General features: G+C 36.2%; 1 protein-coding gene across 1 annotated transcript in view; it reads right to left on the reverse strand.

The window, feature by feature from the left end:
- The window catches only part of DPYD (dihydropyrimidine dehydrogenase), a 308687-nt gene that overhangs the window by 168053 nt on the left and 118038 nt on the right, over positions 1-22596 (reverse strand). The window contains exons 9-11 of the mRNA XM_010006772.1: positions 8464-8571; positions 4412-4581; positions 2571-2781 (exon numbers count right to left, since the gene is read on the reverse strand). Of these exons, the coding sequence (XP_010005074.1) occupies positions 2571-2781; positions 4412-4581; positions 8464-8571 (489 nt within the window). The remainder of the gene's footprint in view (positions 1-2570; positions 2782-4411; positions 4582-8463; positions 8572-22596) is intronic.

Consider the following 22596-nt stretch of genomic DNA (forward strand, 5'->3'; position numbering starts at 1 on the left):
AATCCACACTTTAAAAAAAAACCAAACAAAACACTACAACTATAAGATGCTTTTTGTGTTTGTTTTTAATTCTTTTTTTTTCTTCATTTCTTTTTGTTACGTATGCTGAGGTAACCTGGACATTTGGTTTTAATCCAGCTAAATGGTGAAAGGCAAATTTAACTTTCATTAAGATAGCTTAGTAAAAAATAAAGATTTTAAAGCAACCGAGAAGGTATGCTCAAAATAAACACTTTGTTCCTTCAAGTCTTAGTTTCTTTTCACTTTTACAGCATCCAAAAGGAATGCCTTGCATTATTCCTTGTAATTTGATAGCTATTCTAATAGAAGTTTCATCAAAAATACAGTGTGAAACTGAGGGGTATTGCTCACCCCCAAGGCAAATTACTCTTGTTTTCTGATCAGTTCACTGCATGACTTTGTTCCCCTTCCATTTTATGTTCCTATTAAAAAACCTCACTAGGAGATGCAAGACAGGCACAGTATTATGTCTAAGCAATGTGGCAAGTTCAGCCTTTTAGATGAAGCAGTTTTTAATATAGGTGAAAACAGAAGCACACAGGCCTATGAATTACAACAAAACACACTGATTGCATAGGGTAATATTTGATTTGCCACATGAGGTTCTAGAAAGTCTTCCAAAAAACCTAAACAGGGTTTTAAAAAAAAAATAAAAATCTCCTAATTCTCATTCAACTCAACTCCACCAATGGAGTAGTTCATGGATCTCTTACTGATTAAAAAAACATCTTAATCACCTTCTCTCTGCTTCTTGGGGGTTAGACTGAGGCCTAAAACATCACCAACCCAGATACCAGGCTCTTTACACAGTAATACATCTTCAAGTGGCATGGGAGCCTGTCCTCTCAAAGAGAAGTAGACTTCATCTCCTGTGCCCTTTAGAGCAGGAGGGCACTGCAGGGCAGGTGGCAGCCCTGGGTAATTCACACTGTATGTAACTGTTCCAGCCCAGGCTGCAGGAACCTGTGCCAAAGGAACACATACAGGATAGGAATACTCCTGGAATTAACTTCACATTGTTCAAGGAACCAAGGTGATCCTTCTTTTTTACTGCAGGAGAGAGTTCAGGCTCTTCTCATGGCTGTATGATGGTTTAGCTTTATGTACAGACTGGTGAACAGGAAGCACAGAACAGCTCATTGAAATTAAAGACAACTCTGCTAGAGCGTGCATCCTAAATTTCTTCTATAGGCCCTATAATTAATCTTCATTAACTAATGCTTTTTCTTCCTGTCAAGTCAGTACTCCTTTTGTATAAATTTACCAATACTTTAGAAAATCTTACTATCAGAAAACTAACTTATTTAACTCAATTTAAAACAGTGTTACCTATAAGGCATACCAAGAAAATACAGATTTGAGAAGTCAAACGTTTTCTGGGCCTGACATATGTCCACAAATGTTACTAGAATCTGCTTAGATTATTTTAGATTTACGATTTACGTTGATTGAAAAGATTCACAAAAGCACATTATGCTAAGAAATTTTGAAATTCTCTCTGCACTGGCATCTGATTACAAAATTTTCTGGTGATGTGCATTCTGAGGCATTTGCCAAGTCTGCTGTCAGAGCATTCGTACCCAAAGGACCATGACAACATGTCATGGGGTAATTGGCTGGCATCACCATGCCCTCAAGAGGTAGGCACATTGATCACTAAGGCTTTCAGAATCTGCTAACCTTGATGAATATCTCCAGGCTGAAGATCTATTCATTTTATCAATGTCTTCTGCTGAGTCAGTGTTTTTTACATTTGAGGCACATTTGAAATATCTGCCTGAACTCTTTAATTCTAACCTAGTGTCAGAGGCTGAGCTCTGCTCAGTTCCCATATTCTTAGTTTTACTCATATTCTTCAGCTCTCTGCTACAACCAGTCAACTGGTTCTGTCTTTTAAATGCTACCTATGTGCTAATTTCTGTATCTTTACTATGGATCTATGTAATTGTTCATTTTCAAGACCAAGGATTGCAAAGTGTGGGTAAATAATAAGACAGACTGAGATAAGCACAGGTGAATTTAACAAATACTGTAATATATGAGAGAAACCACAGTTCTATTGTGTACACACAAGAAATGAGTGATAACCAGAGCAGCTGAACCAGAATAATCAATCTGTCTTCATTCTTGCCTAATTTAATAGGTAAAAAAAGGTTTCAGATAACAGATCAGTTCAGTTTAAAGCTGTAGCATACTGAGTTTCTCTGAAGTTAATTAGTGAGAGCAGAAGAAATTCTCAGGAGTATTCTTTGAGAACCTATTTGCATTGAGAAAAAAGCAAGATATATACTGAGCAACTGTACCTCTAATCTGAGTTCCTGGTCTACACAACGAGATACAGAAAAAAGTTTTGCTATCAAACACTCAGGGTTTGTTTTAAGAGGTGTACCTAAAGGACAAAGAAACAACAACATGGTCCTGTGAAGAGGACCAGTAGCTATAAGCTGTGCAACCTCCAGGGGACTCCTTTCACGGAACTGTCAAAGGGCAGAAAATGGCTGCAGCTAAAATGACAATCAGAATTTATAGAATGCATTCATCAGATTTACCTTTCTTGTCACTTAAAATGGAGCCAAAAGCACTGATCACAACATCAGCTTTTAAACGGACAATCTGATCTTCATCTTCTTTCCAGTTTCCATCATTGTCTTGTTCGGTTCGAACAAACTCCATAGCAACAATTTGTCCACCTCTAAGTACAACTTTTCGAGGGGAGAGGAAAGGCAGAAATTCACACTTCTCTTCTTTTGCAAGTTCCATCTGTAGAGTAGAAGCAATAAAATATATAACTTGAATGTTGTTGTGCTTTTATGTTGGGGAAAAACCCCCAAACATTTTTTGACTCAGGAGGCTTCCATACACTCCTCTGTGTACAGTTTACAGACAGTCAGCTTAATATCAAGTTCAGAGCTTTCTGAGGTATTAAGCCAAGCAGTTCTAGACAGTGGCACCAGGTAAATTTGCAATGTTTATGTTTTTCCAATGTACTTTCTTATTCTTCCCTGTTACTTGAATATGCATAATTCCTTTCAGGGCGAAAGAATTGCCTTATGTAACCATCTGTGTCTTTCAAGAGGAAGGCTAGTATTATTAAGTACGTGTCCTGTAGTGTGTTATTTTACTGTGATTTTAAGATGTTATTAAATGCTGACCACTACATGCAAACAACAATTTTCTGAGTGACAATCCAATCTTGCTATCTTCTGAATCTCTGTTGTGGTCAAACTGCTGAAGTCAAACGGCTTCCTAGCTCAGCATAGTCTTTGGGATTTGATTGTCTGTTTTTACACAACACAAATTTTTGAACATGTAATATCCAACCTGATATCATTCTAGTATGGTCATTACTAGCTGAAGATACTTTAATTTTTTTTTCAAGGCCACTGCATTACTGAATGAGTACAAACATTGACAACTTTCAGGAATTTACCCTGGATGCTGAAATAGGTTTTGGTTCAGAGTGACAGCTGATTCTTGATTAGTAAGAATCAGAATAGCATGAGTCTGTCTGTGCAATGGCTTCAGTAATTTCATTGTGTCTAGAATTCTTAAATGAAATGCAACAGGAACATAAGTAAATTATACATCAAGAGACCCCCTATTCCTTTTTTTCGTACCTCCATTCCCCTTCTTAAGACCTCTAAGACCTATCAAACGACCATAAATCTCATGAAGATGCATTAGATGGCCTGGTATCCACAAGCAGGACAAAGTATGAAGTATGTACCAAATAAATGATAATGGAAAAAACCCCACCAAAATAAGAAAATCTAATTTGAAAAAACCCCTCCTGTAGAATGAATACGTTGAGGAAGCAGTCAGTTTCAGGAGGTGCAGATGTCCTGATAAATGCCAAAGTGCAAAGCCAGACTAAAAGTCAAATTGCATGTTGAAATCTGTGATGAGTGACATCACTCTATTGCCATTGGCAGTGATTCAAAACAAAAATCACTGTGATTTCCTTACAAGGTTTTATAGGCTCCCAAGGCAATGTCAGGGTCTCTGAGATGCATTAGGAAGCAGATAAAAGGTATCATTCTAGGATCTAACCATCAACTGAAGAACTCACCTACAATACTCAAATGACTGCTTGATCTCTGGGGTGCTTCCAAGATTAAAAATGTTATTGTTTTTTCTAATTTACAGGAACTTCTACGCTCTGTATGCAAATGCATCTCTCTGACTTTCCAGGAAACAGGTACAACTAAGGAAATTTACACAGAGACCATATTAAGTGAACCTCAAATCCTTAATAAACATTTCTACATTTTAAGAGCATTTTTTATCAACAAAGCTTTCAGATGTCCCTCAAGCACCTATAGCACACTTTCAGGCCCTGTAGAAATAACAACAGATATTCCTTCTCATAAATGCTGTTACTCAATTTTACCTCCTCTGGGACAGCCCTGATATTAGTGAATCCCTTCCTGAAGACCACAAACACACGGCGAGCTCCGCAGCGTAAAGCAGATGTTGCACAATCAAAAGCAGTGTCTCCTGCCCCAAGTACAATCACAGTTCCATGTATTGATGGCAATGGAGAGTGACAGGCACACATCCCTGAAAGATGAAAGGAAAACCCCATTTTCAAGTGGAGAAACCATTTCTGCATGACAGCTTGAAGGGTACTTGTACTCAAAGCAGTGTAAAATTGCATCTTACAATTCCCAAGCATGGAGTGTCACTATCAAATTATTCTGCTTCACTAAAAAACAGTTTTATTCCCATTTTTAAGATATGCTCATATACATAATTTCATAGTCAGTAATGTAAGCAGCTGCACCTTTCTGTCTGGAAAGAATTCAAATGCCAACACATTTGTAGGATTGTGGGCCCTGTCAGGTTGAAATTAGCATTGTGAGATATTTTTATTAAAAAAGTAAGTTTCTCTCTTATTGATTGATTATCCTCCCAGCTAAAAAAAAACCCAAACCAACAACAACAAAAAAAGCCACCCAGAAACAACACCCCCCCAAAAAAAGCCAAACAAAAACACTATCCAAAACAAAGAAACAAAAAACCACTACCCCTCCAAAAAAAAACCACAAAAACAACCAAACAAAAAAAAAAAACACCAAAATGAAGCCAACAGTTTTAGCATATTATTAAGAAAAAATATCTAAAACACCCCACCATATTAACAAGTGGTATTCAGAAATGAATAAGCAAGCAGAATATGTATTTTACTGTGAATAAGTCTATTATGTCTATTATTTGGAGAACTCTAATGAGAAAGGAAAAAAAAAAAAAAGAATAAGAAAAAAAAGAGACTAGAACAGTATATAGGACGCTTATACTTTGTTTTAAAATTCCTTGCTTTAGAAGGCAAGAGGTGGCTATGGCTACAGACAGATACTAGGAAAATTAAGATACCATTTTAATTAGCAGACAATACCAAAGAGCAATGCATTATTGTCAGTCAGAAGGTTATTTCTTCAAAGCTCACCCTTTTTTATACTGTAGACTTCATATAAAACAATATCATTACATATCCTAGCAAATCAAGAGTGCTACTTTGTAACATTTTAAAAGATATAGATATTCTTATCCTCATGTAGGCAGGCATCTTACAGTACACGGGTGCTACATGTCCCTACAGAATTCTAGAAATTATATTTAGTCAAATTATTACAAGACCGGATTGTTTTGCAGGATTTATTTTTCCTTGTTAATCTACAAATGTTTTGCAGTGCAGATTCCCAATCTGTTTCATTTTTAAACATATCTTTCTTCAAACACCCTCCTCCTTTTTCTCCCAACCCATTTGAGCTCACTTTGAGCTTAAGAAAACAGACAGAAATAAGAATTTGATCAAACAGCAGAAAAATGGGACAGATGGGATGCAGAATTTTCCTTCCTAAATATTGTGCCTAAAACGGGGTGATAAACTGTACTTTTATATGCAAAATAATTTGCCACAGAAGATATATGCGTTAACACATTGTTTATGGGAAGTCTACTAAATAAGCAGGCATGATGCTAAAAGAAATTTCTGGATGCTCAGAAGAAAATTGTTTTATAGATACAAAAGGTGTATGTGTGGTTAAATACAGGGTCATAGGTACAAGAGCACATACTATACTAAGTATATGCCCAGAAAACTGTACATGGAATTTCATTTCTACCAACACACTGGGGAATCTAGACCATGAGGGAACATGGTGTAGAAATCACACATCCATTTGTGGCTTATGGCTTCACATTCAGGGCCACTGAGAGGAACTATACTCCTTGGGGAAATTGCATCTTACAATTCCCAAGCATGGAGTGTCACTATCAAATTATTCTGCTTCACTAAAAAACAGTTTTATTCCCATTTTTAAGATATGCTCATATACATAATTTCATAGTCAGTAATGTAAGCAGCTGCACCTTTCTGTCTGGAAAGAATTCAAATGCCAACACATTTGTAGGATTGTGGGCCCTGTCAGGGTGAAATTAGCATTGTGAGATATTTTTATTAAAAAAGTAAGTTTCTCTCTTATTGATTGATTATCCTCCCAGCTAAAAAAAAACCCAAACCAACAACAACAAAAAAAGCCACCCAGAAACAACACCCCCCCAAAAAAAGCCAAACAAAAACACTATCCAAAACAAAGAAACAAAAAACCACTACCCCTCCAAAAAAAAACCACAAAAACAACCAAACAAAAAAAAAAAACACCAAAATGAAGCCAACAGTTTTAGCATATTATTAAGAAAAAATATCTAAAACACCCCACCATATTAACAAGTGGTATTCAGAAATGAATAAGCAAGCAGAATATGTATTTTACTGTGAATAAGTCTATTATGTCTATTATTTGGAGAACTCTAATGAGAAAGGAAAAAAAAAAAAAAGAATAAGAAAAAAAAGAGACTAGAACAGTATATAGGACGCTTATACTTTGTTTTAAAATTCCTTGCTTTAGAAGGCAAGAGGTGGCTATGGCTACAGACAGATACTAGGAAAATTAAGATACCATTTTAATTAGCAGACAATACCAAAGAGCAATGCATTATTGTCAGTCAGAAGGTTATTTCTTCAAAGCTCACCCTTTTTTATACTGTAGACTTCATATAAAACAATATCATTACATATCCTAGCAAATCAAGAGTGCTACTTTGTAACATTTTAAAAGATATAGATATTCTTATCCTCATGTAGGCAGGCATCTTACAGTACACGGGTGCTACATGTCCCTACAGAATTCTAGAAATTATATTTAGTCAAATTATTACAAGACCGGATTGTTTTGCAGGATTTATTTTTCCTTGTTAATCTACAAATGTTTTGCAGTGCAGATTCCCAATCTGTTTCATTTTTAAACATATCTTTCTTCAAACACCCTCCTCCTTTTTCTCCCAACCCATTTGAGCTCACTTTGAGCTTAAGAAAACAGACAGAAATAAGAATTTGATCAAACAGCAGAAAAATGGGACAGATGGGATGCAGAATTTTCCTTCCTAAATATTGTGCCTAAAACGGGGTGATAAACTGTACTTTTATATGCAAAATAATTTGCCACAGAAGATATATGCGTTAACACATTGTTTATGGGAAGTCTACTAAATAAGCAGGCATGATGCTAAAAGAAATTTCTGGATGCTCAGAAGAAAATTGTTTTATAGATACAAAAGGTGTATGTGTGGTTAAATACAGGGTCATAGGTACAAGAGCACATACTATACTAAGTATATGCCCAGAAAACTGTACATGGAATTTCATTTCTACCAACACACTGGGGAATCTAGACCATGAGGGAACATGGTGTAGAAATCACACATCCATTTGTGGCTTATGGCTTCACATTCAGGGCCACTGAGAGGAACTATACTCCTTGGGGAGCAAACATAGCCAGTTACATACTCAAAGATGTAAAAGCATAAAACAAGACTGCCTGTGAACAGACTGTTGTCTTAACTGCTGGCATACCACTGTTGTTCTGAGTCTTAGTCTGTAAGTTCTTTGAGGAACTGGTGCTCTCTTGCTCCCTTAAACGTGTGGGTAAAACACACAGCACATGATTTTTGTTCAGGTAAAATAACTTATCAGCAATATACAAAGCAGGCCCTTCTATGGGTCAGCAACAATTTCTTTAATATCAGATTTTTTCAAGACCATCTTATATACACTATTTACATCAATATAATTTATACAAATTGGACGCTTGTGACCTTTTGAATATAATTCAAAATAACAAATGTAACTTATTAGAGGTAATGATTTGCCATGTGCTTAGATTTTTACATAACTAATTGCTTTAAGTCCCCAGGACTGACTTTCCTGACCACACTCCTGAGGCTGCAACTCACTGAGAGAAAACCTTGCCCCAGACCTATTCTCTGGGAGGTACTTCATAATCACATGTGCTGCTGTGTAACCAACTGTCCACTTCGACATATCAATAACTGCTAATGACTTACGGAACATGACTGCAACAAAAGTGTAATATCTCAAACCTGGTTTACTTGCTGCTGCTACCAAAGGTAGGAAGTCTTTAGAGGTGTAGAATCCTTGATCCATTCGTAGCCCTTGGAATATACTGTCTCTGTTTGGTTCCGGCAAACCTAAAACAGGAATTTTAAGGCACATCGGAATTACAAGGGAAATTTTAACAATCAATATATTTATATATATATGCATTCTCAAAAACATCCTCAATACAAGCACTTTTACAAATCCTCAGATTTTTCTAAAAGAGCATCACAATGACTGTAGCTCCATGTTTATGGTCTGTAGATTAAAAAACTGGTAATCTTTTAATAGTACTTGCACTTGATAATAAGGCTGTTGGATAACCTGTGTTATAGCTCACACCAAATCTAATGCAGAGGAAAGTTTTAGGGAGAACAGGGTACACAGGGTGCAAAGGTAGAGAAGCTACTGAGGAGAGAAGAATCTCATAAGCTTTTCTTGTATTGCTTTACCTGCACACATTTACAATTCTTGCTGCTGTGAAATGGTTTTGTTGCCTTTGTTTTGAGGCATTTTTCAATACAGCTACTCTGCAGGTAATACAAATGAGGCAATAATAAACAGCTTAAACAATGAGGGGAAGAGGACAAACGGCAATGCTGTAGATCTGTCTTATCAGTCAGTATTTGTATGCCATCATTTTTTGCCATTCTTAATTTTCTCTAAACCCTGAAGTCCTTATTGGCTGACACTTATTTACCATTATTAATAGCACACATTTATACAGAAGCCGTAGGATACAGATGGGGACACACCTCAAAACCAGTAACAGCAACAAATACCTTTCAATTAAAAGAAAGCAACAAAAACCATCTTCCAATTATCAACTAATATTTTATTGTTGCTGTATGAACATTTGGGTAGCACAAAATCCCAGCCTAATTGACATGGAGATTAAAGTTCTTTTTTTTCATGCAATTGCAATCATCTATCAGGGTATTTTCAACAGGGCCTCAACTTCCATATTTACATCTAAAAACCCACAATATTATGAAAGTATGCTAATTAATAATTACATACTGAAACAAAGTAAATATCAGCAGTTTTTCTAAGAAAACACACTAGGACCAAGGAGTCCTCAGAACAAGCACGCAGAATTGGAGCATGCAAAGCAATCTGTATTCCCTCCATTCTCAGGCATGGGTGGCAGCAGACTAATGCTCTTTGAGACATACTGGCTGGAAACCCCCAGTAACACCATGTTAGCATCAAGAAGAAAGTAGGGTTGCACTCTGAGGAGTGCTGTTCCAAACACCAAAAATTTGTCTCATTGTATAAAATCAGGACTCAGTCATAAGAAAGCTCAGGATTTTTTTCATGAGTCACCCAATAAGACAAAAATTTCTGAAGCCTCTAGATCCCTGAATGAAGTCATTATGATACAATTTTTTTTTAAAGTATGTATTTTTAATTTAAACAGTTTCAGTGAGGAAAATGAAAACATGCTCTCAGTGAATTCAAAAGGCTTACATGCCAAAAAGTGAATTAAAAAAAAACACCCTGAAATTTTCACATTTCAAATATCTTACATTATTGAGAACTTTCTTGATCTCTATCTATAAAGAAAAATAAATCCTGACTCAGTTGTTGAACACCAGACTTTCAAAACATCACTGATCTATAGCTGGATATTGAGAAAAAGAAGGTTAAAAAATACTAACATGTATTGAATTTCCAGACCTCTGAATGCTGTACTTCCTGGATAGACTGGAATATCAGCTAATGAAGAATAAACATAGGAGATCTTGAAGGGCTGCTATAAATGCTTAGTGCTATTGAAAGCACAATAAGCAAGATGTATCAAATAAATTACTTTAAAACTGCATAAGTTTTCCTCTATTATGTATTGCAAAATAACCTGTGGCAAGAAGAGTAGATCAGAAACAGCTCTCAGTGACTGTCTACAGGCAAACAACAAAACAATACAACTATTTCTATTGAGGTATCTGATACATTCTAATACAAGCCAGGATGCCATTGGCTTTCTTTTCTACCTTTCTACCTTTTTTATTTCCTTTCTACCTAACATCTATCTCCACTCAAAAACAAGGAGAAGCCCTCATAAACAGTTTTTCCACTTATTTTTGCTGCTTTTATCATGTAACAAAATTTATTTTGTCTCTACCAGCATCAGTAATTTAGCTCCCATAAGCTGAAGAAAAAGTAGAATTAGGGGAATATTGCAGTGTTCATGGTTCAGGTTCATCATTAGTTCAGTGTGACTAAAATCAAAGTTGGACTAAAACTGCATCGGATTCAATAATGTTTAGCCTAGTTGATACAACAACAAAAAAAAGTCTAAGAAGCAACCAGGATACATGGCACTTTATGCTGTTTGCTTTATGTTTTAATTTAGCTGAAAACTCCATTAAAACCAATATTGCAGTATTTACATTTGAAGGAAATGTAGGGAACTTTTCTTGTATACCCAGAGACACTTGGCATAGCTTCAAGCTCTTTGCTAAGCATCTGCTGGCAGTTGTAGTGGATTCTGATATATCCCCTTTTGCTGTTCAGTACTTGCCATTATAATGATGGCATTTAACTTTGTTAAAACAGAGACTGAGTACTTCTTAAAGCCACTAGGCTAGCTAAGAAAGAGGCAAACAAACAGAGAAAGAGATCAAGAACTAATAAGATCCACTTTAGAGAGACACCATTTCATAATAAACAGCCATCCCACAGAAGTATGCTTTACAGACAGATCAAATATTGATAAATAGCCAACAGCCTCTCAGGAGAGAGAATATTTGACAAAAAGCAGCTGTAGAGGAAAAGTGTTGTTTTGAGCAAATACTTTCAGAGAAAAAATAAAATTAAAAAAAACCCCAGACATCTATGAAAGACACAATTTAGGTCAAAATAATGAACCAAGATAAATACCCTTTGAAGGTAAATCAGACAGATCCTTTAGCAAAAGGCAATTCGCACATTAGCACAAAATAGCCAGGAGCCACCCAAGAAAAAATGCTGAGAAAAACAAGAGGCCTTTCCCCTAGGTATTAGGCTGAAGCCAACGGAAGTCAGTTCTCTGCTCACCAAATTCACCTGCACACCATCTAAAGGGGTTTTTTTATTTATTATTTGGGATTTCTTGTCCTGAAACAACCTTTCACTGTTCCAGGTCTCCTGTCTTTAAATAACCTACAGCGAAATCTAGTGATAAAAATTCTTTCCTTCTGCACTGAAGAACAATTATTCTGAAGGGCAATCAAGAGGAGGCAGCTCAGTAAAACAATTTCACTGATGTTGTTTGGATGGACTCTGTACACCTGTACACAAGCAGAGGGCTACACCCAGCTCCTCACCTTCTGCAGCTAAACCCCTGGACTTCCTGAAGCCTCAGTCCCTTTACCTGCTGAAGTCACGGATGCTTCTGAAACAACTGATAACCAAACCACACAATGAAGCCTCATGGGTTGTGGAAAATGACATTTACTAAGAATAGAGTAAGTAGAAACATCATGAAAATAACAGCTTGCATGACAGATCTAGTTCAGCTTTGCAAAAGCTAATCTAGACAGTCCCAATCTGGGTCAGGTATAATGTAGAAGCAATTCATCACTCTTCCTGATTCTCTGGTTTCCCAGGTTCTGCCTTTCAATCTCCAGATGCTCCAGCTACCTCTCAGTAAGCATCACTGTGAGTATGAAACCCTCTTTCCTTTTTTCCTTCATTTGATCCCCACAACCCCTTCTCCAGTGGGCTATACCTCAGTGGTGTCTCTTCCATGTCTGACCATACCACATACTTCCCAAAGTCATTACGCACTATAAAGGGCAGCTTTGGAAAACACAGACTTCAACCTCCCAATTTTATATATTTTATACATACATATAAATACATACATTCATATGTATATATGTATATTAGAGAAAACAACACCTGCTTCCTATCAAGATCTTGTACTCATGTTTCTCACAATACAGATGCACGTTAATTTTCTTAACTGGTGGTGTGAAGTCCATCATCTCTTTTTAAAGAGATAGGATTTAGATCCTCTCACAATTCCCTAGTCCAGATGAAGTATGAATCGCTGAAGGATTAGAGTAAATTTGTCAGATACACAAGGCAATATGCAAGAGTGATGCATACGCTATGTAAGGGATTGGCATGCAGAGCAATGCACCGAGGGCACTCAGCTGCTGCAGCAAATAAATCAAGACACAGAGACATATCCATCAGCTAGGTCTGAAAAGGAAATAAATACTGCTGCTATTACTGTAGCTATTAGCCTGGTCTGGAAAGGAAAACTAAAGTGAGAGTAGAGGCACAGCATGTCTCTCTTTCTTATTTTGATAAAAAATCCCAGTCCCCAGGAACAGGAATGTTTGGATTACTTAAATCTGATGAGTTTGGGTAGATTTGCAGTTTTAAATGAACCTCTCAGCCAGTCTTAATAACTGACATACAAAATATGCCCTCATCTTTGGTAAGGGTCAAATGCAGTTTCCCCTGGCAGCTGGCTGAAAACAAATCTTCAGGAAAAAAAAAAAAAAAAAGAGCTGAAGTTGAAGTGTAAATATACAGTAGCCTACGGGGACAAAACTTACTAGAGCACAAATATTGAGGGTTTCTCTTTTTCCTCACATCGAATGCTGGAAAGTGTGCTTTGATTTAGTTGTGATAATAGCACATTTTGCATCAGGTAAATGAATGAATGGCTAGTATCTTTCAAGCAATATTCCACCTCTTTGCATTCTTAGCTATTGCTGTCCTGACAGAATAAAGTTTACAAGACGAGAACTCACTGAATAGTTACCTACCCCTTACTTTCAGGTAAAAGAGTAAATTTAGGCTGGTGAATGCAATCAGTCTTTGAATATACCAAGAACTATTTTTTAAAAATCCAAGACACTCTATTTCAACATTTTTTATAATGAACGTTTTAACTTTGTTTCAAAATGACATTATTTTTATAAAATTTTCCAAATTGAATTCACAAGAAAACAAAGAAAATTGAATTCACTGGCTATGCACATCTTTTTTTTCTACCTTTTAAAAACAGCAAATCAAAACCAGTATCAAACCCCATACACCAATCTATGGCAATTTTTTCCATTTAAATTTTCATATTGTGTCACATATGCCATATATATATGGAGCACTTACAGAAATTTAGAGGGCACCCTACTCTCTAAATTTCTATTTAGTGCTGTAGTGCTCCATGTTTATAGAAGGTCTTTCCATCTTTTGCTATATCTGTGAAAACCTGCTCATGTTCCAGGGTTAAACAATATTTTGAAGAATGACATTTACAGGAAACACACTTGTTCTGCCCTTCACTGCCTCCACAACAGGGATCCGCTGAGGAAGAGAGGCCTGTGGGGTCCTTGGGACCAGGTAGAAAACTTTGAACTGTCAGAATCTACTGAGAATGAGAATAAAAACATGTGAATTTCACAAGAAACTGGATGTGGACAGAACTGTGTATCTGCTCTGGTAGCAACACAAGTATCCTGAAATAATATCTGAGAGGCTAAGCCAAAACAAGCTGCGACCCAGCCTGCTAATCAGCAGAAGTAGACCAGCCCAATAAAGTGGCAGCACAGGTTCTGCACCAGCAATACCTCACCTTTGGCCAGCTTGAAAAATAGGATCAAAAAGTTGTGGCCACTCATGTGCCCTGAGCAAAAACCCATTGGAGGCTGATGCAGAAAGACTGATTTTAATTTTAGAAAGGAACTAAGTCTGATAAGTTACTTTTGTTAATACTTTTCATATGTTTGTTGGGGTTTTTTTGTGTTGTTGTTTTGTTTTGTTTTTCTTAAATAGATGTGCTAAACTAGATACAGAGCTAATTGCCCTCTAAAAGCAAATCTTTAAATCCAGTTTCCCTTCTGAAAAGGCCCTTTTGAATTAATGGAAAACTAACCATTCTGCTCCATTTCCCTGCTCTTTTGCACACCAAGTGTTCCAACTTGTTCCTTGCATTACCAGATGTAACACTTCTGGTAGCATTTCAGGCTTGCCCAGACATTTTGCAGGTACAGGTACCATATGGTTAGAGTGAGATTACAAAGGTGTAAGGCAGAGAAGAGAGAACATGCTGTAAATTCTAAGCACATAAGCATCCTTCAATATTTCCGAAGGCTCTGTTGTTCTTCAACAAGTCTATTTTGTTTTGTTCTGGGAAAATGGAGATCAAAATCTATGTATTTAAAGCTGTTTTATTTTCTATCACACAAGCCATGAATTATATAAATTAGACCATGAGTTTTAAGTACATTAAAGTATCTTCTTGAAAGATAACACCGAAACAGTAAATTCTCATAACCATAAAATTTACAGTTTTCCCTAGACATGATAGAACCTATTTGTGTGCAGGGGCATATGCTTTACCTATTTGATTATAAGAAGTTACATTAATTCATGTAAATACTGATAACTGTGCTGTCCATGGAACAAATTACACAACAATTTAGATATGAACTATACTGAAATACATTATCCAAATATGGTACCTAAGCAGTGCTACATAGCCGATCATATTAAACACACTGTTACAATTCATGCTGTGACATTCACCACAAATAGAACAAAAGGGCATTGGTATCTAAAGAGTTACTCTCTCAACATCTTTAAACGTTTGATTCTGAAAGACTAAACACCCAGTAAAGTTGCAAACGCTCTGCAGGTGCTCAGCTTCTCTCAAAGTCAGTCCATTAGTGATTAACATATTAGTAAATACTTTTGAGGCTTGTGTTAAATGATCTCTTTTTGCTGGATATTTTTTTTTATGGTGGCAGCTTTGTTAACTTCCTGTTGTGAGGTTCAATAGAGTATGTTTTCTAGGTGGTTGATTTTTTGTTGTTGTTGTTTGCTATGTATGTTGATGGAGATAAGTGTTTTAATTACTTTTTTAATGTCCATGCTTTGGTATTTTCTTCCTCTCTCTGTTTATTTCCTGCTGTCGAGATTACTGCCTCATCTCCACAGCAGGTGGCTCTTTCAAATTTGTTTTCTTTGTAAGCCTAGTAGATTTATTTTGTAATATAACTGCTTCTTTTTACTGTTTTTTATTAATGATTACTTTGGAACAGGTACACTTGCAAGCTTTATAGGGGTAATTCCCTACGGTGGCTAAAGGTCTCGTTCATAGGAAAAGTCAAGGGAGAAAAGACACTTGGGTTAGCCTTTTCTTACCCTCCTGTTAGAATGAACACTGTACAGCATATATGAAAGAACAACCTTCACATCTACCAACAAGAACTATGTGCGCACCACAATGTCTTTTAAAAACATCAGAATAAGAAGCCAAACTTGGAAGCAATGCAGCCTGTGGGTCTGACACCTTACTTTGTTGCTAAATTAGAAACAGAGACAAGGATCTGAGCTCTTGGGAATGGTATTGAAATAACAAGAATTAAGTAGTCAGATGAGCCAGAACTAAATTTGTTTTTATAATCCAATTTCTCCTTTAAGCAAATAATCCAATCCCAGTTTAAATGTAGCTGAAATTTCACAAGACTTAGGCATCAGAAACTGCAGATGGGAATCACAGGCAGAATTATGACCATATAATCAATGTTGTATGTTTGAGTTTTGACTACATAACACTGCAGCCTTGTGCTTTGTCTTCACAACGTTCACTGATCCCATGATCAGATTAGATTGACATTGAATGTAACCAAAATGTCCGAAAGTGAACCATAACTCATTAGCCCCATCATTTACAGGGTCCACTCCTAATTTGGTTATATCATCTCCAGTCCAGCTTTTCTCAAGGCTTTTGTCTACCCTCCACAGCCTACCTCTAGTCTTACTTGCTCTTCTTAATGTTATATGGTCAACATGGGACCTACACTTCAAATATTACTGTGGTCACCCTGAAGTATGTCTATAGCAATGTATTTTAGTTAAAATCATCAGTGTTTCAAAATGATTAATCAAAGCTCTGAAGAAATTATGTAGGTATTTTGCAACTCTCAACATATGGGTATTCAATTAAGCACCATAAAGATCTTCAACTCCCATTTTGACTTGAACACTTATCCACTAGAAGTACTCTTAGAACGCACACCTCAAAACAGCTGCATACAAGACCACTCTGTGTTTTAAAAACATAATTCTTTAAAGGACAGACTAGAAGTGATACTAGGTTGGACAAAGCTATGGTTTGACAGCTTCCTAAATTAATTAACTGATAGTAATTCTAACCTTTCTTCTCAGGTTGGAAAATTATATTTAAAGTTGCCCCTATTTGAAGTAATACTCAAATTGAGGATGCTAGGAAGTTAGATGGTAGTCCTGGAGAAGGATGTGATAAAATGTGAAGATTACTATGAAGTAAACCACATCACAGAGAAGGATGAATGCAGAAGTCTGCACACCTGCCCTCAGGTTCTGTTCTGCCTGATATTGTTTACTGCAGGACTTAAAGCACTGAAACAGTTTGCTATGAATCATGATTTGTAGAACATAAGAGTTCTGTAAATTGTAATACAGTGTAACGGAAGAAACATCTGCTGTTAAAAATAAAGTGGAATATGGCTGCAAACCTTTCTTATGTCATCTTGGTAACATTTATTATACTGGCGACAAATCTGAAAAGGTCAGTAGCAAAATGCATTTAGGAGTCTCAGTCAAATCCATCTCTAACATAAAAATGTACCGTTCCATTCAGGAAAAGAGCTTGCTTTATGCTGCTTACAATATAGATGAACTGGATTTTGAGTCCTAACCAGAATTTGGTCACTTCTCACCACTGGCATAAACTGTCATTCTTCAGAAGCATCCTTGAACTGGAATAGCAGTGATGCTGATGTTTAAGATCTGACATGCTAATGTTGTCTGTTCCTTTTCCTCTTCCTTCTACAAGTATGTTCCCAGCAGTAACATGCCAAAGGAAAGACACAGGAGGGCTGTGTTTCCTCCAGACACTAGCCAGATACTATTTGTCAGTGTGATATGCTGGCCCCAATGCTCTCTCTCTAGTTCAGTAAACAGTGCTGAAGCAAAATGGCCACAAAAACAGCACCTCCTCAGAGGCTGTTTATCAGTAAACTTGAAGGACATAAAAAATCTATCATCTCAGAATGTCACAGTAAAGTGATTTTTTATATATATATACAGTATAAAAATCTGAATACGTAGAAGCAAAAGCAAAACTGGAGGGAGAGATTGGGAGTAACAGACTCCTGAAAAGAAAGTAGAGAATATTAAAATAGCTGTTTGCAAGAGAAACAGTCTCTTTCCCCAGGCAGATTCTCTATAACTTATCCATCTAATATGTCCAGTTTAGAGGCAGTTATTATGTCATATGGGAGTAATCAAAGCCAATGAAAATTTACAAAGGGAAAATCAATTCTTAGCATAGAAAAAAATCTCTTCATATTAATTTTTTATTTTAAAAAATTGGAAAAAAATCTTTAAAAGTCAGATGAATAGAAGCTACATATGGTAAATATGCAGGGAATGGATGAAATGAGAATAAATCTGACAGACAACATTCACAAAGAAAAAACTACAAATTCTTAGTTGGCATCACAAAGAAAAAGAAACGCTAGACCTCTACACTGTTGCAAAGAAACACTTGGAAAAAATCTCTCAAAGGCATCAAATTAATCCTGTGGAAATATATAAGGAATAATTAAGGCATTAATATTCTGGAATAATTCTTTTTTGGTTATATCTCAGGCACTGTACAGCAAGGAAGCTGCAGTGAGGTATGCTCAGACAACATCAGTGTGTACTAGCTAGAAACATCCTGTACTTTTGATAAAATTATAATATAATAGCTGATAAGTGTTACAAATATAGACACTGATTTTTATAACACTGTTTCCCAGATTTTAATAAATAGAACAGTTAAGAATCACAGAAATTTCAAACTATAATTAATCTGTTGTATACCACTTCCATAGCTTCCATTCTACTTGAGTATGGTGACTACAACACAATAGGCTGGATCAATCACAGCTTTGCACCCTTTATCTATATTAAATACTTTTAAAATCTTACTTATCCAGGAAAAAACCCTCATGCTTAATAACACTTGCAGAATATAGTACTTTCTGGCTATTTCTGTTTTTAAAACATAACAAGGATTCACCCACTCCTTTGGTTTTTTCCAGATATGTCTTCAGTGTAAACCAGCAGTGCCTTTCAAGTGCAACAGAAAAATTACTACTCCCTGAAATTTCAATATAGGAAACAAATGTTTCCCAGATTTTTGTTAACACATTATATAGTCTTATCTTAATTTTTAGAATACTATTACACTTGTTTTGTTGATTTGGAAGAACAAAAAAGATACTATAAATCTTATTCAGTAACTACTTCCATATCATTCCACCTATGCTGCATTTTTAAATCACTTCAGGTAAACCATCTCTATGTATATTTTCAAATTATACCTTAAAAAAGGACTTCTAAACATGATTCATTTTCTGCAGCACAGATCTACAACTGAAAACCTATCATCAGTGCATTCTGATGAAAAGGTAATAATTAAATTTTTTTTCCTCCTTCTTCTACAGCACATTATTTGACCTATGATAAAACAACCTATCAAATTTCCATTTATTATTTCTACCTGAAGGGCTTTGCCAGCTCACACAAACATAAATCTCCATTTGTCAGATTTAAACTGTACCTGTCCCAGCTGCTATAAGGCTTCATAGCTCTTGTCCCTTAAAAATTACCAAATAGCATCAAGCGACATAACCTCTCTCCAGCCTTCACTGACCCCTGCAATCAATAACATTTGTAACCTGTGTGTGCACGGTTAAGTGGAACAGAAGCCATGCACTATCCCAGTTAACCACATTGAGCTGTGATACTACAACCTGCTCTCTTGTGTCTCCCGTGATCAATTTTAATCTCTGCACCAAGAATAAAAGAATGCAGCCCCTTGTTTCCAAATTCATCTGAAACGGATGTTATAGATTTGTAGGTCTGCACAGGAGCTGAGGATTTAATACAACCAGCAGCTGAAGGAAAAAATACATCTAAGCTATCATTCGTTCTCATTATCCTCAGTGTATTTTGGCTCTTCAGAACACAATACAAAACACAGGAAAATGTACATGCACTGACTTAAAGCAAGCTTGCTTTGTTAAAATACCATCAGGTAACACCTATTTGTTCGAGCTGTATCCATCACTGCCATTGTAGGTAGGGTGGAGGTCAGGCATTCCATTATGATTACTTGGTTTAAAGTAATTTAGACCGATGTTAGACTGCCAATATTAATTCCTTCTGGAAGTGTGTCACATATAGTTTACTAAAAAGAAATTCCCTAGAAATAATAAAGCCTAGTTCTGCTCTGTTAAAAAGAAACAATTATTATGGAAAGAAAGAGTCATTCAGGTTTCTAATGGTTTTTGTTCTTTTACCTCCCAAAATAATTTTATTTAAAAGAAGGCAAATTTGCCATACAATGAGTCTAATTAGACAATGGTATCTGAATTTAGAACAGGAAGAAAGCAACTTTAGAAATCTACTCTGGTAAAAAGGGTGCTCTTTGAATCTGTCACACTACCAGAATGCAGCTTTCCAGAGTTCTTGTAACTGCATATTTATAGGCTTGGCTATATTGGCTTCTTGACAGCAGCTCCAGTGCCATGAATCATCTATCAAAACATTTGAGAAGACTTTCTTACTCACTTTAAATCGATATTCTGAAGACATACTTTCAACATATTCCAGCGTTCACTATCAATTAAGAGAAAATAGCACACTGTTTTGTAATTGCAGGTGAATAATAAGTGTGCATCATCAGAGGCTTTATCTTCTCAGATTGTCACATGCTATGTGTTAGTACAGAGCATGCTGCAACACATATGACATTCTTGTGACATGCTGGAGGGTCAATAGCTTTCTCACTAAGGTCATTTACCCACTTCACATAATTATCCTTATCATTACGCACATATTTATCTGCCTTCCCTCCTAGAAGCAGCGGTAGCAAGGAGTTTTATGTAAATATCCTGTTCACAAGTAGATGGGCTGAGAAACATTAAACCCATAATATAGTTATCCCTGACTACTTCCACATACTGGAAATAACTAAACAAGGTCATACTTTGACCCGACCTTATTCTGAGGTTGACATGCTAGAGGGAAGGGATGTCATCCAGAGGGAGTCTGACAGGCTTAAGGAGTGGGCCTATGCCAACCTCATGAAGTTCAAAAAGGCCAAATGCTTTCTCAATGCCCAACAATCAAGAACATGAAGTGAAACACTGTCACTGAAGATCAACAGGCACTTGGCTTGTTGGTGCAGAGGCATGCAGAGGAGCTCCCTCCTGCTCGTAAGCTTATTCTTTTGGTGGCTAAGTAAAAAATATGAAATGGGAAATTTATACTTATTATGTTAAGCACCTGATTTTTGTGACAAAGTGTCAAAGGTAGGAAACTATGTTCCTGTTGAGTCCATTAGGAGATGGCCATGTCCTGAGAGAGGATTGTTTCAGAAAGTTAAAAATAGATTCCTAAAATTCCCTGCAGGCAATGGTATAAATACTCCCAAGAGAGCACATGCTTCCCCTGACACAGGATCCAACCCACACTAATGTTAGTCCAGCCACACAGACACACCAAGGAATGAACATGAATTCTTAATGTTGTCTTGGTGCATATTTCTGTATTTGTAGTACTACAGCAGGAAGATTCTCTCCCAGTGGAGTTTCAAATGGTAAAAAAACCAAGAAGCATCTGATCAATAAATAGAAAATCAAGTTACATGGTCCCAATAGGTCTCTCTAACAAGGATTTCTCTCTGAAATGTTCATGCTTGTCTAATGCTGCTGCTTTTAATCCTTTCACACCAGTGGGTCCTACATGCTTGTATTAGTGCTAATGTAAAATAAATGAACATTTTATACAGGGATATCCACTCTCCCCAAGTAAAGGGGTTAATAACAAAGTAAGCTTTAGGAATATAAATTATTTTCCCCATGTGGTTGAAAAACTACTTGAGTTATTCATTTAAAAATTATTAGCATATAAAATCATTATTATCTCTACAGTTAATGTACAGTTCACTGACAACCTTTTGGACCATTACAATTAAAGGCAGCATCCTTAATGAAGTTACAAAACACATTGTTTATTAAATAGCAAATTGTATCTTTAATTACTTTAAACACTATAATCTGATAAAAAATTACTTCATAAACCTCAAGACAAATTATGCCAGAGACAGAGTATGTATTTGGTTCCTCCATGAATCCTAAACAGCACTTTCAATTTGGTTACAGGTTTCTGTTGTATGTAAATAGGCTCTTGAAATTGTTTTCAAGAGCCTAAATCCAGTGCCAAAGGCATAAATTTATTATGCAGGTTGTGCTGTTCCTTCTACTAAAAACAGATTTAATTTTTATTAAATGTAGAATTTGGCAGCTCTGGTAAATGCAGTTCTTCTATTAACCCTCAGGGAACTGAAGTTAGGTTTCTTTGGGGGTCTCAAAATTAGACTTATTGAAATAAAAACTATTTTGGGGTCTACTATATTTTATTATTTTGTTATTCTATTTTGAGCCAAAAGATAACTTTTTCAAAACTGTCAGGGGCTTTGAGGGTATGCTATAATGCCAACAGACACATACTGAGCTAATTATAAATATTTCATCTTTTTTTATACAAAGTAATCTCTTCACTCTGTCCAGACACTTTTTGCTGTCTGTCCAGTATTAGAACTGTTTGATGTGGTGGCCACTATCTGACAAGGCTGGGTGCTGCAGAATTAATGAGAATTTTACTTGTTCACAGCATTAGGCCATTCACTGTGCTTTGGATCAAACCCAGAAGACATTTGGTGTGCATTGATTTCTGTATCACTAATACAAAATTAATACGATGGCAAAAATAATTTGATTATCAATAATTCAATAAATCAACTTGCCACTAAATATTTTGATCTGATTTGGAAACCCTGATTTAGCTTTTAGACTTTCTTGGGCTAATCACAAATCAGGAAAGCACAGACCCTTTCCTTCAAATCCTTTATACTATAAAATAGTTAAATTCTATCTATGTCTTCTTTATCAGAAGTTGTGAAAGACCAGGTATTTCCTCACACGAACATGAAATACCCTTTAGGTCAGCAGACATACTTGACTTAAAATGGCGGCTCCACGTGGCGCTGAACCCTCCCTCGGGGGTAGGGGGGG

This window comes from Chaetura pelagica, unplaced genomic scaffold (genome assembly GCF_000747805.2).
Source record: "Chaetura pelagica isolate M959 unplaced genomic scaffold, ChaPel_1.0 scaffold69, whole genome shotgun sequence".
NCBI classification, from domain to species: domain Eukaryota; kingdom Metazoa; phylum Chordata; class Aves; order Apodiformes; family Apodidae; genus Chaetura; species Chaetura pelagica.